Source organism: Hyperolius riggenbachi, chromosome 1 (assembly GCF_040937935.1).
Source record: "Hyperolius riggenbachi isolate aHypRig1 chromosome 1, aHypRig1.pri, whole genome shotgun sequence".
Lineage (NCBI taxonomy): Eukaryota > Metazoa > Chordata > Amphibia > Anura > Hyperoliidae > Hyperolius > Hyperolius riggenbachi.
Window position 1 is genome coordinate 108,267,953 of NC_090646.1, and position 14,251 is coordinate 108,282,203.

The 14,251-nt window shown below is 42.7% G+C and overlaps 1 protein-coding gene across 2 annotated transcripts in view; it reads right to left on the minus strand.

The window, feature by feature from the left end:
• Nucleotides 1-14,251, minus strand: part of ADGRA3 (adhesion G protein-coupled receptor A3) — a 99,475-nt gene that overhangs the window by 40,424 nt on the left and 44,800 nt on the right. For both annotated transcript variants that reach the window (XM_068278087.1, XM_068278095.1), the window contains exons 5-8: nucleotides 13,292-13,363; nucleotides 8,821-8,981; nucleotides 3,798-4,011; nucleotides 1,891-2,055 (exon numbers count right to left, since the gene is read on the minus strand). In XM_068278087.1, the coding sequence (XP_068134188.1) occupies nucleotides 1,891-2,055; nucleotides 3,798-4,011; nucleotides 8,821-8,981; nucleotides 13,292-13,363 (612 nt within the window). The remainder of the gene's footprint in view (nucleotides 1-1,890; nucleotides 2,056-3,797; nucleotides 4,012-8,820; nucleotides 8,982-13,291; nucleotides 13,364-14,251) is intronic.

Below are 14,251 nucleotides of genomic sequence, written 5' to 3' on the forward strand. Positions count from 1 at the left end.
TATTTGACAGTGGGGGTGGTGTGTTCAGAGTGATGTGCAGTGCTAGTTTTCTGCCACACAGAGTTTTGCATTTTGGCCAAAAAGTTCCATTTTGGTCTCATCTGACCAGAGCACCTTCTTCCACATGGTTGCTGTGTCCCCCACATGGCTTGTGGCAAACTGCAAACGGGACTTCTTATGCTTTCTGTTAAAAATGCCTTTCTTCTTGCTACTCTTCCATAAAGGCCAACTTTGTACAGTGCATGACTAATAGTTGTCCTATGGACAGAGGCTCCCACCTGAGCTGTAGATCTCTGCAGCTCGTTCAGAGTCACCATGGGCCTCTGGACTGCATTTCTGATCAGTGCTTTCCTTGTTCGGCCTGTGAGTTTAGGTGGATGGCCTTGTCTTGGTAGGTTTACAGTTGTGCCATACTCCTTCCATTTCTAAATAATCGCTTTAACAGTGCTCCGTGGCATGTTCAAGGCTTTGGAAATCTTTTTGTAGCCTAAGCCTGCTTTAAATTTCTCAATAACTTGATCCCTGACCTGTCTTGTGTGTTCTTTGGACGTCACAGTGTTGTTGCTCCCAATATTCTCTTAGACAACCTCTGAGGCCCTCACAGAGCAGCTGTATTTGTACTGACATTACATTACACACAAGTGCACTCTATTTAGTCATTAGCACTCATCAGGCAATGTCTATAGGCAACTGACTACACTCAGACCAAAGGGGGCTGAATAATTATGCACATACCACTTTGCAGTTAATTATTTGTATAAAATGTTTGGAATCATGTACGATTTTCGTTCCACTTCTCACGTGTACCCCACTTTGTAATGGTCTTTCATGTGGAATTCCAATAAAATTGATTCATGTTTGTGGCAGTAATATGACAAAATGTGGGAAACTTCAAGGGGGCCGAATACTTTTGCAACCCACTGTATATCTTTGTAATATATGTTGCTAGGAGAGATAACCTGTGATGATATACAGAACATAGGATTTGGATACTAGTAAAATTTGGCGAGACAGTCTAGGGCAGTGATGGTGAACCCTTTAGAGACAGAGTGCCCAAACCACAACCCAAAATCTCACTTATTTATCACAAGGTGCCAACATAGCAATTTAAGACCTCTTTCACACGGTATGCTGAGCTACACGTGTCTGGCAGATCAGCCTTCCAGCCACAAGCGCTGTGCCAGCCCCAATTACATGCAACAGAATGACAGCGTTCTTAACCTTAGTCATTGGCACATAGTGGTGTTACAGTATATGGCAGCAGAAAAGCATGATATTTTGTGCCTGAACATGGCCGTGGCAAGATGTGACTAATTGCGAGTTGATGCAGCATTATGCAAATTTTGTATGCAAATTTATGCAGCTTGAACATGAACCAATCAAATCCTGCTCAGGTAAAATTCTATTGGTCCATTTTCAAGCTGCATACATTTGCATACAAAATTTGTATAATCCTGCATCAACTCATTGGCCAACCCTACCTTCAGTATCGCGTATTAAAGAGGTCCAACCTGAATACTGTAGCCGGATGACCCACTCCCCCCTCCTCATGTACAGGCAACTAGAGAACAACACCGCCCCCCCTCTCCCCCAAGTATAAGTCAAGTACAGGTAGCCAGTGTACTCTCCTCCCCAAAGATAAGGGAGCCAGATGACCCTCACCCCAGGATAAGTTGCCAGATGCCCCATCCCAGCATAGATAGCCAGTTCTTTACTCCAGTAAAGAAAGCCAGATGCTCCCTGTCTTCCCAGTATAGGTAGCCAGGTGACAGGAATGCACCATAAAGACGGAACACCACTCCAGGAATGAGGAAGACCACGTGTGGAACCTCGGTGGATTCTACATTGGTGTAATGACAATGTTATAAATGCAGATTGCAGTGAACCTACCTGAAGTCTCCCTTGTTATTTATAACTCTTTCAGCAGGACAGTACTGTGCAGAGCTCTCCAGTACAACAATATCCACTGTCCTGGTGTTGTTACCACGGCGACTCTGGACCTGACAGCCCCAGTTCCCTGTCGACCCAGCTTGGATATTGGATATCGTAAGAGCACTAAGGATGAAAAAATAAATGTGACTTAAAATATTTCATTACATTCTAAAAAGTCAACAACTAATGGAAGCTATGGGAACTCCAGTGGTGTATGACTGATCAGCAGCTCACATAGTTATTACACTATGGGAACAGGTATGAGATGAATGCTGCGTGAAACATTTGGTTTGTGAGATCCTTGCAGACACCTCTGAGTGCAGTCAGGGAAGAAAAGTGATATGATCAACAAGGAAGCCTTATTGCCATTAGCCCCTAAGAAGCGGGCATCAGCATGCATGATGTCTGTTCTACCACTCTCTATAGCCAAACTATGACCATAGTCACATACATCTAAATCAATGATGGGCCTTGTAAAAGAAAAGCACAAGAAAGATCAGTCTTTTGTTTTTAACAGCTACCATTAAAGGACACCTAAAGGACACCAGAAGTGAGAGCTGTATGGTGGCTGCCATATTATACTGCCTTTAAAAAAAAAAAATACCAGTTGTCCGACTGCTCTGCTGATCTTTCATGCATCAGTAGGGTTTGAACAACACATATGAAGCAAGCATGCGGCAACTCGAGTCAAACTTCAGTGAAAAATCTGATCTGCATGTTTGTTCTGGAGGGGGCACTGTTCTACTGTATATATACACACTTTGTTTAATACACTGCACTGCATATTACTGTATATTGGAGCAGACCAAAATAAAAACAGCAATAATAGAAATGATTAGATGTATGTAACATCTGTGTATTAAGAATGGGATAACTGTATAGTCAGTATGTGTTTTTCTTCCAAATAATAGGTTAAAGCTCTTCTGAAGTTACACTGCGTTTTGTCATCTGGTCTGTTCAAGTGAATACATAAAAAGAGTAAATGAAACTCTTCCTGTTAAATGGGTATGATGTCCGTCCAGTAAACTGCAAAGCAGGGAACAGAATACATGTCTGCCTGGAATCCAGGATTATTGAATGGTGGTGTTAGGTAAAGGTATTGAGAGGTCCGGCACAAAGGGACCTAATGCACGGTTGTACTGTTTCTCAGTACAGCAAATTAAACATGGTGCAAAAGAAAAGACAGAGGGGTTTATACAGATTTGGTATAGCTGCTTTTAACGCAGACACAGAGTATCGGCACAGCAATTGCTGGTAGTCCAATGTTAGGCAAGAGATCAACCTGAGAGAAGGAATGATAACACAACCAAATGTGTCACATACCCAAACTAACTCTACCCTTTACCTCCCAACGATAACGCCCGACACCTAACTCTAACCTCTCACCCCATAACCCCTTCCCTTACCATTACTAGAGTGAAGTGCATCCAGAAGCCTAGCCTTAACACCTCCCTAAGTTAAACCCCTACCATTAACCCCACCCCGACACCTAAAACAAACCTTACCTCTGAAACACCTAAATCTATCATATCCTCCCACATTAACCGACCGATACCATACTCAAGTTCTGTCCTCTTTACCAATAGCACTGAATGTATGCTTTAGGGGCCAAATAAACCACCCAAAATAAACCCTTGAGTCCAAAATGCAACTTGTGGCCAAAAAATAACCTAACCCACTCCTCACAGCAAATGGGGTCACACATGAGAACTATTACACAACTGTGACAGAAAACGCAGAGTGCCAGAAGATGTTATACCAGTAGTAATCTGTTCACAGTGCTGACAGAAGCCAAGAGAATGGGCTTACTTATGTCTCCCAAGGACATCACACTGTACGAGTACTCAGTATAAGAAAACAAATACCTGGCAATTAATGAGCAGTTATGAATCATGTTCTTCTCCACATAAATCCCCTGCGACTCATCGGTCTCCACAATCTTCCCATCTTGGTACCAAAGCACCTGCATGTCCTGATCTATGTAGGAAGCCATGCACTGGAATGGAAGGCTGTCCCCTTCGAAGACTACCTGGCGGTGTGATGGGGTCATGAAGAAAGATGGAAGCTCTAGGGGAGACTCTAAAAGAGAACAAAAGTCAAAAATTATAAAACCTAATACCACTCTGTTCTGCAACTTATAGATTAAAGACTACCTACATCCAGACCTCATATTTCAAGTTTTGGGTGAATCCCAAAATTGTATGAACTTTAGCTGCAGCTGCTTTGCATCGAATACAATTATTATTTAACATGTTGTCAACGTGTACTTACAAGTACAAGCACTGCCAGGCAACTGGCATTGTGTAAAAGGAAAAAAATATGGCAGCTTCCATAGGTCTCTCACATCAGGTTCCTTGGGCCCCCGTCGCACATAACTGAGCCAGTTTACCAGAAGGGATTGCGTCTGAATAGTGTGGTATGCATCGGTGCTCATGGGGCTGGAGGAATCCCCGGGTAAGTATCAAATCTTTTTTTCAATGAAGTCTCTGGTTTCCTTTAAGGATGCTTGTTCCTCTCAGATGGCCCATTTCACTGCTATCGCAAACCAGTTTTCTTTGTCCAAAATGAGTACTTTCCTAGCATACCAGGTTTTTATTTCCCTTTTAACGCATCCCAATCATGGTTCTGCAAAATGTAACTACAAAACCATTAAAAAATGTATACTTTTTTTATGGTTATCTGAAAGTGTTTGAGCTCATTCAGTCCACTGCAGCAATGACCACCTGCATTACATAATCATGATGCTTGTTCAGTCCACTCCAGCACTGACCACCTGCATTACATAATCATGATGCTTGTTCAGTCGACTGCAGCAATGACCACCTACATTACGGGGGATGGACTAGAAAAAAAACAAACCATTTAACGAACACTTTGAAATGTTGTTGTGACTGTACCGTTACGTGGTACGAATAATCCTCAAAGCCAGAAAGCTAGGAAACTCCAAAATCTAAAAGTGGAAATACTTGATACTGCACCGTAACACAAGATTTCCTAATAGGGATAAGAAGATCAGCCTGGCCTTCAGCAAGCAAATGTTCTTTTTTAAACTGCTATTAAATTCCTTATTAAATTTTTTTAGTCGTAAGAAAATGAATAGCAGCTTACAAATATGGAATTCAGAACTAAGTTTGTTTAACCCAGAAACCAACAGCATTTTTTATTCTTCGTTATTTCCAATACAACATAAAAATAACACAAAAACCCCTAGTTCTTCTAAAGCCAGATACTAGATGTTATTTCTTTGATATCTCTAAAAGACGAGACAACTAATTTTGGTGCAGAACTGTGCCGATGATTTGGGTGACGCTATAGATCGTTTGGGTGCCGGAGCTCAAATTAGAAAAAAAACTAGGTAATTTATTTACCTAGTTTTTAACAAGTGCAATTGCCCAAATTACATGTTCATCGCCTCACCCTGAGTTTCTACATCTCAGAAGGGAATAGCATTAACGCCATCCCAGACTTTTAGCAGGTGTAAAGTGAGCTGTCTTTTGGCTTCACCCTGCACAGAAATTTGTCCGCAATGATTTCAAAAGTATGCCTCCTAGAGGTGTATTGATTTCAGGACACCCAAATACTGCTGAACACCACACTTCAGCACTGAACAAGTAGACCAGGTCTGGGGAGTGCTTACTCACTCGCACTTTACAGCACGTTTCACATGACTGATGTTTACTCCTTCCAAATCCAGAAGGAAGAAGCATCGGAGTTACCTGAAACAGGTCGTAAAGGGCAAGTAAGCGAACTCCCCTTGACCCTATCCGCTTGCTCAGTGCTGAAGTGTGGCATTTGGCAGCATTCAGGTGTTCTAAATTCAATACACCGAATTTGAACACCAACACTAACCAGGATGTCACCTCTTCAGTCTGTCTACCAACAGCAGAGTCCGATATAAATCCAATTGGAGCAGTGGAGACAAGCTAATTTGCAGTGAACAGTTACCAGAAAAGCTATAGGAGGGAATTACCAGTTTACCCTCTCAACACGCAAGAAGCTGAAGGGGTCCAATAAAAAGGTTTCCATTAACAGAACAATCTTTTTCAATAGATGCAAACTTTTGATTTTTTTTTTAAGATTGTACAGAAAACTGTGCAATATGTGGAGAAAATCAATATACAACGATCCTATGGTCGAAACAGAATATTTTAATTGAACCAAATGTTGGGATTTTAGGATCCAATTGGAAGATAGAAAATGCCCTAATCAACCCATTTATGAGAACAATTGATCTTAAAAATCACGTTGAAAGATCGCACCTGATGAAAAAAATTGTACCGTTGATGTGCACCTTAAGACTATGTAAAATAGAAATCCCTTTCCATAGCACAACACTCAATGATGGCAAGAGGAGGGGCCTGGCAATCATGTCTGAGCTTGTGACATTTTTATTGAACTGTAATTCATAACATCATTGCCCTTCTATTGTACGGAACATTAGCATGATAAGGATTCTGCAGAATAGGTGTAATACCTATATTTGCCTTCTTTTTCACAAGCTGGAAACTTGGCCATGTAAGCAACACATTATCTTTATTAACCACCCCCTCCTTCTAAATTTGGAACCCTTCACAATGCCTGGCAGTCTGCAGCAAGCAATAAAGGGACACATTAATCATCACAGAAAATAGAAGCCACAGTCACGCCTCATATACTTGTGACAGCCGTCAACAAGTCAGAGAAGTGGTTTGTACAGTGTGAGAACAAAGGTCATGGCAGAAATAAGGAGGTGCCTCCCCTCCCCTGCTGTAATTCTGTGCATGGCAGAGGCCTGTGTATGTAGGCTGCACAGGAGACTGTGTCCAGGTAAATAGCATGGATAGGCCTCCTGAAATCCATTCAGTTACACATTCAGCAATATGTTAATAGCAAGGTCAAAAACTAAGTACCTGGAAAAAAATGGTAAATCTTATGTGATAAATCCCCATGTGTCACTGTGTCCTTCTCCTGTGTGTCCCTGTGTTGTACGGGCTTTTGCGTACCACGCATGCACAGCAGGCGGGTGGCAGTTAGAGCAGGAGAATGATGAGGCCAGGGGGGCGGGCGTGTGTACGGGGCTTATGTTGGAGAATGGCAGTGCGGGGGTCGCGGCCAGAGCCGAGCGCCTGCTTTTAAACGGGCCTTAAGGCCTAGTATTTAAAGAGACTCTGTAACAAAATGTTCAGCCTTATTTATTCTATCCTATAAGTTCCTATACCTGTTGTAATGTGGTCTGTCTTACTGCAGCCTTTCCTAGTTGCACAGTGGCTGTATTATATAATCTAATCTTTCCTTTATCAGCTTTGTCGGCTCAGGCAAGAATGTGCTGCTCTGCTGTGATAGGATATAAGTTATACACACCCTCTCCACGTCCCCTCCAGGCTCTGTATGAGTCACAGACTGAGCTTATCTGAGCCTATCACAAGCTGGTTAGCAGCCATGTCTTTTGTTTGTAAACACTGCCTAAATTGCAGCAGGGAGTGGCAGAAACAGCACAGAGGGGCACAGGAGAACATAATGAATAGAATGGTATGCTTTTTATTGTAAGAATTTTAGAGTACAGATTCTCGTTAAAGGGAATGTCCAAGCAATATTAAAAAATGAGTTTCACTTACCCGGGGGCTTCTACCAGCCCCATGCAGCCATCCTGTGCCCTCGTAGTCAATCACTGCTGCTCCAGTCCCCCGCTGGCAACTTGCCAACCTCGGAGGTCGGCGGAATGCATTGCGTACATTTACGCATTCCCGCTAGTACAGGAACATTAACACACATTTTTACGCATTACTGGTTCAATGCGTAAAAATGTACGCATTGAACCAGTAACGCGTAAAAATGTATGTGTTAATGTTCCTGCACTAGTGGGAATTCGTAAAAATGTACGCAATGCGTCCCGCCGACCTCCGAGGTTGGCAAGTTGCCAGCGGGGGACTGGAGCAGCAGTGATTGACTACGAGGGCACAGGATGGCTGCATGGGGCTGGTAGAAGCCCCAGGTAAGTAAAACTCATTTTTTTTATTTTGCTTGGACATTCCCTTTAATAAAAGGGGAAAATATATAATTATATATTCAAGAAGAAAAAGGAATATTGTAAGCAAAAGTGTTCATATCCAGCATTCCTCAATCTCTCTACATAATCGCAAGAAACGCAATGCAAATATCACTGCTACGTGAAAAATGTTTTCAAGAGTGTTGCTTGCAAATTTTTGTGTCGGAATACTTTGTATTTTTGCAATATGGTCGATGAAAATGGAATACCGTGGAAACCGTGAATTTTGCGGAAACCAGTAGGCGCTTTACTTCGACAGGCACTGGCAGCCATATCACGGTCCGTGTACACAATATCTGCGAACATGACAGTGAATTGCACTTTTTAAATGAAAACCAACAAAAAAGCCGTAGCTCAAATTAGAAAAAAACAAGGTAAATGTGCAAAAGAGTGGAAACCCAGAAAAATCACAGCGCAAAATTGCAATGGCGATTCACTTCCGACTGTGAACCGGCTCTAACAATACCTTTGATTTGCATTGCCATAGCGCTTTTTTAAGCACTAGCGATTTACAGACAAGCTGAAACCACTAGTAAAACACTCCAGTGTGAATGAGGCCTGAAGCAGATGATCTTACAATACTGTGCACTTGTACTGTTCCTGCTGACAGCAAATTATCATTAGCTTGCTGATCATTTGCAGGACCGGATTACCAAAATGACATGTCTTGTTTAAACAATTCACATATGTGAATATTAATAGTTAAATTGCTCAATCAGCGAAACCTCCTGGCACTTTGGGCTCAGTCGGAGTGCATTTTCTCAGGCTCCCCATTATACACGGTCAGGGAATAAAACTCCCACCACAGCTGCATTTGGAAGTCCTGGAAACCGAACCATAAGTTAGAGGGGGAAAATAGTTACCACATGTCAGCTGTTCTGGCTTCAGAGCTCCGATTGGCTGTCCTTGAAGTGCTTTGGGGTAAGAGCACTTGGTCTCACGCACTGTAATGTTTCTGGCTTTCATCCACCGAACCATCCACAGAAGATTACAGTCACAAAGAAGATAATCTGTCTGAAACTCTCTGCAAACGGACAAGAAGGGCAAAGTGAGAAAAAAAAAAAAGTCCTACTGTCCCACCTGACAGGATTTTTCTTTTTGTTTTACAGCTTAGTTATCGTTAAAGTTAACTCTCTCATCAACCCTAGAGAAAGCTGCTCCACCAATATTTCGCCGCAACCAACCCCCTAATCCACAGCCCTGGTGCACTACCCACACTCGCAACCTCCAGAGGAAAACACGAGCCACTGAACGGAAATGGAGGAAAACTAGACTTAACCAGGATTTCCTACAGTACAAGAATAACCTGCTGCAGTTCCACACTGCCCTTGCTCATGCGAAGCAGGAATACTTTACCAAGCTCATCGGAGCACAAGCTTCCAACCCCCGGCATCTTTTTGCCACTTTCAACTCTCTGCTTTTGACACAGTAGATCATGCCCTACTCCTCCAGTCCCTCCGCATTCACGATCTCGCCCTGACCTGGCTTTCATCCTACCTCTCCAACCGCTCCTTCACGACCGCCTTCAATGAGTCCTCGTCCACCCCCAACCACCTCTCGGTGGGAGCCCCCCAAGGTTCGGTCCTTGGCCCCTACTGTTCACCCTATACACATCCTCCATTGGCAAGGTTATCTCCTCCATGGGTTTTAACTATCATCTGTATGCAGATGACATCCAGATCTACCTCCACACCCCTGACATATCCACCACTACCATGGACAAGGTCTCCTCCTGCCTATCGGCAATCTCTTCCTGGATGTCCGCTAGGTTACTGAAACTAAATAGACAAAACTGAATTTATGATCTTCCCACACCGGCCATCCATGAACCTCCCAGATGTGTATGTCACTGTTAACCACACTACCATTCGCCCTACCTCACAAGCCTGCTGTCTGGGTGTCACCCTGGACTCCGCACTCTCACTCTTCACTCCCCACATCCAAAACCTCACAAAGTCCTGCAACTTCCACCTTCGTAACATCTGTAAGATTCACCCTTTCCTGACCTCTGCCACCACCAAACTCCTCATCTATGCCCTCATAATTTCCTGCCTTGACTACTGCAATCCCCTTCTATCTGGTCTCCCTATGACCCGAATAGCCCCACTGCAGTCCATCATGAATGTGGCAGCCAGAATTATCCACTGCTCCCATCACTCCACCACGGCGGATCTCCTCCTTGAACCCCTCCACTGGCTTCCTATCCAGTCCAGAATCAGATTTAAGTTACTGTGTCTGATCTACAAATCTGTCCGCAAAACCTGTCCAACCTACATTTCCGATCTTAGTCAGAGGTACACACCTAGCCGCCCACTCCGCTCTTCCAATGAACTTCGCCTGACAGCCCTCCGCATCACCCGATTATGTACCTCCATTACTGTGAGCCCATGCTATGCATCTGAGTGAGCCTAACTTGCCTAATCTCCATGCTCCCATCCAGTGACTGACTAAGCATTACCTTGTACTCATACTGTGCTGCATGATCTGGTCTTTCTTGTATTCATGTATTGTCATTTTGCCCCTAAATATTGTCTGTAACCTAAACTAATGTCCAGCGCTGCGTAATATGTTGGCGCTTTACAAATACAATAAATCAATAAATAAAGTGGACCCAACCAGCCACCTCAGCTGAGAAACGTTTAGCATGGTTACAAGGCTTTTGGGGCTGGTAGTACCAAGTGTAAGGGGGTGCATGGAATAGTTTTGTTTTTTTAAATAAATGTCCTACTGCCTACCTGTAGATGTTGGTACTTTCCTGTTCGCTGATCCACTCCCATTACCATGGTTAAAATAATTGCTGAAAGCACTGGTGCATATCTGCTGGAGTTCCCGCAGCTTCTGCGCATGCGTCTGTGCATGCCTCGCGGGAAATATAATATGTTGCAGCCACCTCACCTTTAAAAAAGGACCACTATCACGAAAAATAGTCAAATGTAAAATGCGTGTAAACATATACAAATAAGCACCGTAGTATTTTTCTTCCAGAGTAAAATGAGCCATAAATAACTTTTCTCCTATGTTGCTTACAGTAAGTAGTAGAAATCTGACAGAACCAACAGGTTTTGGACTAGTCCAGTGATCTGCAAACTTGGCTCTCCAGCTGTTAAGGAACTACAATTCCCACAATGCATTGAAGGAGTCTGACAGCCACAGTAATGATTCATAAAGGCAAATGCATTGTGGGACATGTAGTTAACAGCTGGAGAGCCAAGTTTGCAGATCACTGGACTAGTCCATCTCTTCATGGGAGATTCTCAGCAAGGCTCTTATTCTTTATAGAGATATTCCCTGAAAAGGATTAATACACTGATTCTGGCCAGATTCCCTGTTTGTTGCACACTTTTTGGCAGTTGGACAGAGCAACTGCCACTAAATGCTTTTGAAAATAAACAAAACCCTGAGAATCCCCTATGAAGAGATGTGCTAGTCCAAAACCTGTCGGTTCTGTCAGATTTCTACTACCTACTGTAAGTGACAGCAACATAGGAGAAAAGTAATTTATGGCTCATTTTGCTCTGCAGGAAACCTTCTTCTTATTTGCATGCGTTTACATGTATTTTAAATTTTAGAATTTTCGCAATAGTGGTCCTTTAAGGTTATCACATTAAAGTCTTCAACTTGCTTTTAAATGTTAACTGTAAAAATCCACTAGACATTCCAGTGCTGTGGAGTCGAAGTCAAAGTCTGAGCAATTTTTAGGTACTTGGAGTCAGAGGTTTCATAAACTCCAGAGCTGGATGATTTTTGTACAGATTCCACAGCCCTGATAGTTTCAGCAAGTGGTGCTGGCATTGTGGCCCTAAATAAAGCTTCTCAAGTCCTCTCCGCAATACCAACTTGCGAAAGCACATTGCTACAGCCTTGATGCTCAGTCCGACCAATCAGAATCCTTGATCTGGAGATCTGTTTGGTTTGTGTGCCAGTTCTGCTCAAGTTTCCACTGTACGGGTTTTGATAAATGTTCCCTCTATGAACCAGAATGCTGTAACTGCAATTTCCCAGAGAAGCACTGCTAAATACACTTCTGTACTATTTCAGGTATGTATAGGGCTCACGCACACATTCCCAATGCATTCAGAGAAGTAGGCCAGACAATGCCACTGCCCTAGGGTCACAGTGCTTGCTTTTTCACGCTAAATTGATTTTACACTGTGTGCAGCTGACTACAATGGATATTTCCTTTGTTTCGCTTTGTTGCAGCACAAAGGATGTTACGGATCCTGCACACATCAGATTCATTGTTCTGCCACTGTTCATACCTGCAAAACCTGCCTAATATGGCAAATATGGGACCTAGGAGACCACACAGTACATACACTAGTCAGAGAAACTAGTCATCCAGTATTCCTTACAAATATGATTAACATCAATGTTAAAGTGTAAAGCAGTTACATAACTTACACATATTCAGCTGTGTTTTAGTGCCCTATACTTTCCTAGTGGTTTTGGGTCGCCCCAAGCTGCTTAGTTACTCTTGATAGTACAACAGTACAGATCACATAAAAATCAGCACCCAATATCCCCTTTCCCACAAGTAATATTTTCTTTTCCTCAAATAGAGCACCCAGGTGGATTGTATGGCTGCTATTGTGGTGAAACCCCTCCCAATGTGATGTCATGACCAATGTCCTGACAGTTTGCTGTCTGTGAACCTCGTTGTATTATGGGAAATAACAGCTTTTTCCAACTGCCAAGCAAGCAATATCTCTCTCTGTGCATAGAACTCTCATTACAAAACATTCTGTACAGATCACCTGGCAGAGCTAAAGAGGTCACCACCAGTGATAAACTTCAGAATGAAAATCAGGGAGAGTGGCGGAGTGGACAGCACTCTTGGGTATCTGGTTCCAATTCCAGTCAGGGCACTATCTGCATTGAGCTTGTATGTTCTCCCCATGTCTGCGTGTGTTTCCTCTGACATTCCAGACGAGTTAACCGATTTTCCCTGAATTAACCCTAGACTACAATGGACATATGCAGTGTTCTCCCCAGAATTTTGTTCCAGCCAGGGGGCATGAAAAAGTAGCCGGGTGGGGCACGATGGGGGAATGCAATATTGGCTCAACTCTGCTTACAGCATAGGAGGATAGAAAGGCCAACCAATGAAAGCTGGGTGCTCACCAAAATTAGCCGGGTGGAGCACCAGGCTAAAAGAGCTTAGGGGAACATTGCATAGGTCTATGGTAGGATTAGATATTGGGCCCATCTGTGCAACAGTTCGTGACATGACTACATATAGTCTGTAAAGCGCTGTAGAAGATGTTGGCACTAAATAATAATAACCTTCAAACTGCACAGTTATCTATGGAGGCAACACAAACAGATGATACTTACAATGATTTTAAGGCAATCAGGTTAGCAAATGTTCCTTGTGCCAACGAAGAAAATAAATTCCCAGAAAGATTGCTAAAAGAAAACATAACAGACATATAAAAACAAACAGGTATGAGCTGAACATACAACAAAAAGCACCACCTATTAATGTAAATGTGAGTAACAAAACTAGACCATGCAGCAAATCCCTACAGGTGGCGGTGCCAGAAAGAGCTATTAGTATCATAAGCTAGATTGTTCTGCCGTCCGCTGGAAAACCCAGATATGAAGATGTACTATATACAAGAGAGATTGGACACTTCCAGTTTGGCCATAAACCCAAAGCTAACCAGAGCTTCTGGCCAATTTACGCTCTCATACTACACTGTAAATGCCTGCGGTAATGCGAAAAATAAATATTAAAATCATGTTGCAGACAACACGTCTTGGTTTCAGTTCATTTAATTAGAATAGTAAAGAAGGTCCGCACTTTGTCCAAAGTATCCAAAATAGAAATCTTTATTACGGACGTATCCAGTAAAATAACCAGTGCTCACCAACAACTTAAATGCTTAGGGCCGATTTGGTCCTTAGTTGTAGCTATGACTAAGGACCATATCGGTCTGAAACACATAAGCTGTTGATGAACGCTGGTTATTTTACTGTGTACGTCCATAATAAAGATTTCTATTTTGGATACTTTGGACAAAGTGCGGACCTTCTTTCCCATTCTATTGTTCTATGGACTAACTGTCTGTGGTCGAGCACTGTCTGGATTCCATACTTCATTTGATAATTATTCTATGTACTGGCTCCAAAAAAAATGCTGCAATGCATTAGTACTGCTATCCTGGTCAAGTTTTTTGATATTGCAGTTATACTTTGATATTTGTGCATGCCACATCCACAACAAAACTGACTTAGCATTAGACCTGATGGTGACAAAGCCAGACATTGAATAGAGACTATAGATGAAACATA